Source organism: Suricata suricatta, chromosome 11 (assembly GCF_006229205.1).
Source record: "Suricata suricatta isolate VVHF042 chromosome 11, meerkat_22Aug2017_6uvM2_HiC, whole genome shotgun sequence".
NCBI classification, from domain to species: Eukaryota; Metazoa; Chordata; class Mammalia; order Carnivora; family Herpestidae; genus Suricata; species Suricata suricatta.
The window spans coordinates 3,817,921-3,819,988 of NC_043710.1; the positions used below are offsets into that span (position 1 = coordinate 3,817,921).

Here is a 2,068-nt window from a genome sequence, read left to right on the forward strand (position 1 = left end):
GAAGCAGAGGACATCACGAGTAGGGTGCAGGTGGGGCAGAGCCCGGGGCCACGTGAGGCCCAGCTGACTCCTCCCTCCTTCTTCCCTGGGGCGGGGCCTCCACCGGTGTCTCCCAAGCCAGCCTGGGTCTCCACCCTCCTGATTTCAGAGTTCGTTCTAACTGCTGGGAAAGGCAAGGAGAGTAGGGAATTTTCCCTTGTCACCAGTTAACGGGACAACCCCGGCCCCGCAGTGGCCCTGCGCGCCCCCTTCCTCGTTCTGAGCGCAGTTCACGCCTTCTGGAAGCCGAGAGCTGAGAGCAAACGGCCCGGCCAGCATGCTGGGCCCCTCACCCCGGGAAAGGGCCGCTGAGCAAACGGGAGAGCAGCTCCCGGTGAACACGTAACAAACACGCGGTGGTGCGCACACGTCTTTGTTTGTTTCTTTAATAACTTATCTCCCGGTCACGCGGATAAAACCCTGAGACTAGAACGGCACGGCCTCCGAGGCTCCCCTCCCGGCGGAGCACCGGACGGCCACCCACGCAGGCTCACCCCGGCCAGGGTGTCACCGCGGGCCCCGCTCGAGGGGACCCCCAACCTCAGGGGAGCAGCCGAGCAGTGTCTGCCACGTGGGGCGGGGCGGGGGGGTCCTCACCGCGGCCAGCAGGGGACAGGAGATGGGACAGGCCCTGGCGAGCAGCCGCGCAGGGACACATCCAGTTCTCGGGTGCTCGGCCAGCCCGACGGGGATTCACTGTTACAAAGTCTGAGGGGGCATCGGGCCCGTGCAGGGGACACAGAGGCGCATCTCCAACGTATCTTACTGACCCTCACTCATGACAACACCCAAAAATTCAGAAGGGGGGTTTCATTCTGCCTGGGAGGGAAGGAATGCACCAGGCGACGGTCATGGGAGGGAGGGGAGAGGGAGGGCACAGGCACACCTGGGGAGACCGCATGCCCAGGCACCCTTCCTCCCGCAGACCCCGAGCCCCACCCGGCCGTGGCACAGGCAGGTGGGGCGGGTTGCACACTGTCACAGGGAGCAGCGGCGCCCCCCACCCCCGCTCTTTCAGAGGCCTGGCAGCTCTGTGTGAGGAGCCACCGTCACTTCTCCTTCTCCTTCCGTTTGCTTCTCCTCTGGCCAGTCAGCTCGTCCAGCTTCCTATCCAGCTTCCTCTGGAGCTGGGCCCTCTTGGTGGGGTCCAGGGACCGGTCCTTGGTCCCGCTGCCGGCATACAAGACTCCTTCCCGGCTGATCCTCTGCCGGGCGTGGGCGCGAGCCCTCTCCCCACAGCCGTGGGCCTGGGGGGGACATGGCGGTCAGTCTGGGCCAAGTGGGGACAAAGGCCCCGCTGCCCTGCGCCTCCTGCACCCGGACCCCACACCTGCAGGGCTGAGCCCGGGGACCACCGCCCCCGCCCCCGCCTCCAGCCCCGCCCTCGGCTCAGCCGTGTTACTGTGTGGCGGTGACACGCACAGGTCCACCTGGAAGGCAGGGCGTCACCCCCATGAGCCACGCCGCCTGTCCACGGGCCGGAGCCCAGGGACGAGCAGACGCCTGCAGTGACAGGCCGTTTGCCCTGACCCAGCCCCAGCGCTAGGCCCGTCCGGGAGCTCCAGAGCCTGCGTGAGCGGAGGACATGCCCCCGCGGCCCGAGGACACACTCGCACGACCCCCCTCTGTTGTCGGCAGGAGAAGGAAGACAGAGGAAGCCCCCGGAGCACTTCCCCAGCACCAGGCACTAGGCCAGTGAGGCACGTGTGCAAGTCACGGTTCCTTCCAGAAAGCCTGTGCTTCCCCACTGCCCAGACGGAGGCTGCCTCCCTGGGGACGGCCGCGGGGGTCCAGTCTGGGCCCGGCAGGTGTTCATCGGCTCCCCCAGCACCCCTGCGCACAGCCCGCCAGAGCCCTGCGGCCAGCCCCTGCCCCCCACCCCAGCCCGCACACTGCCCGGCCCCCCACCCCCACCCCAGCCCGCGCAGTGCCCGGCCCCCCACCCCTACACCAGCCCGCACAGTGCCCAGCCCCCCACCCCCACCCCAGCCTGTGCAGTGCTTGGCCCCCACCCCCACCCCAGCCCGCA

General features: G+C 68.5%; 1 protein-coding gene across 1 annotated transcript in view; it reads right to left on the reverse strand.

Moving 5' to 3' along the window:
• Positions 1–409: 409 nt before the first annotated feature.
• Positions 410–2,068, reverse strand: part of IGHMBP2 (immunoglobulin mu DNA binding protein 2) — a 23,207-nt gene continuing 21,548 nt past the window's right edge. The window contains exon 16 of the mRNA XM_029956328.1: positions 410–1,286. Coding sequence (XP_029812188.1) covers positions 1,089–1,286 — 198 coding nt within the window. The 3' untranslated portion in view covers positions 410–1,088. The remainder of the gene's footprint in view (positions 1,287–2,068) is intronic.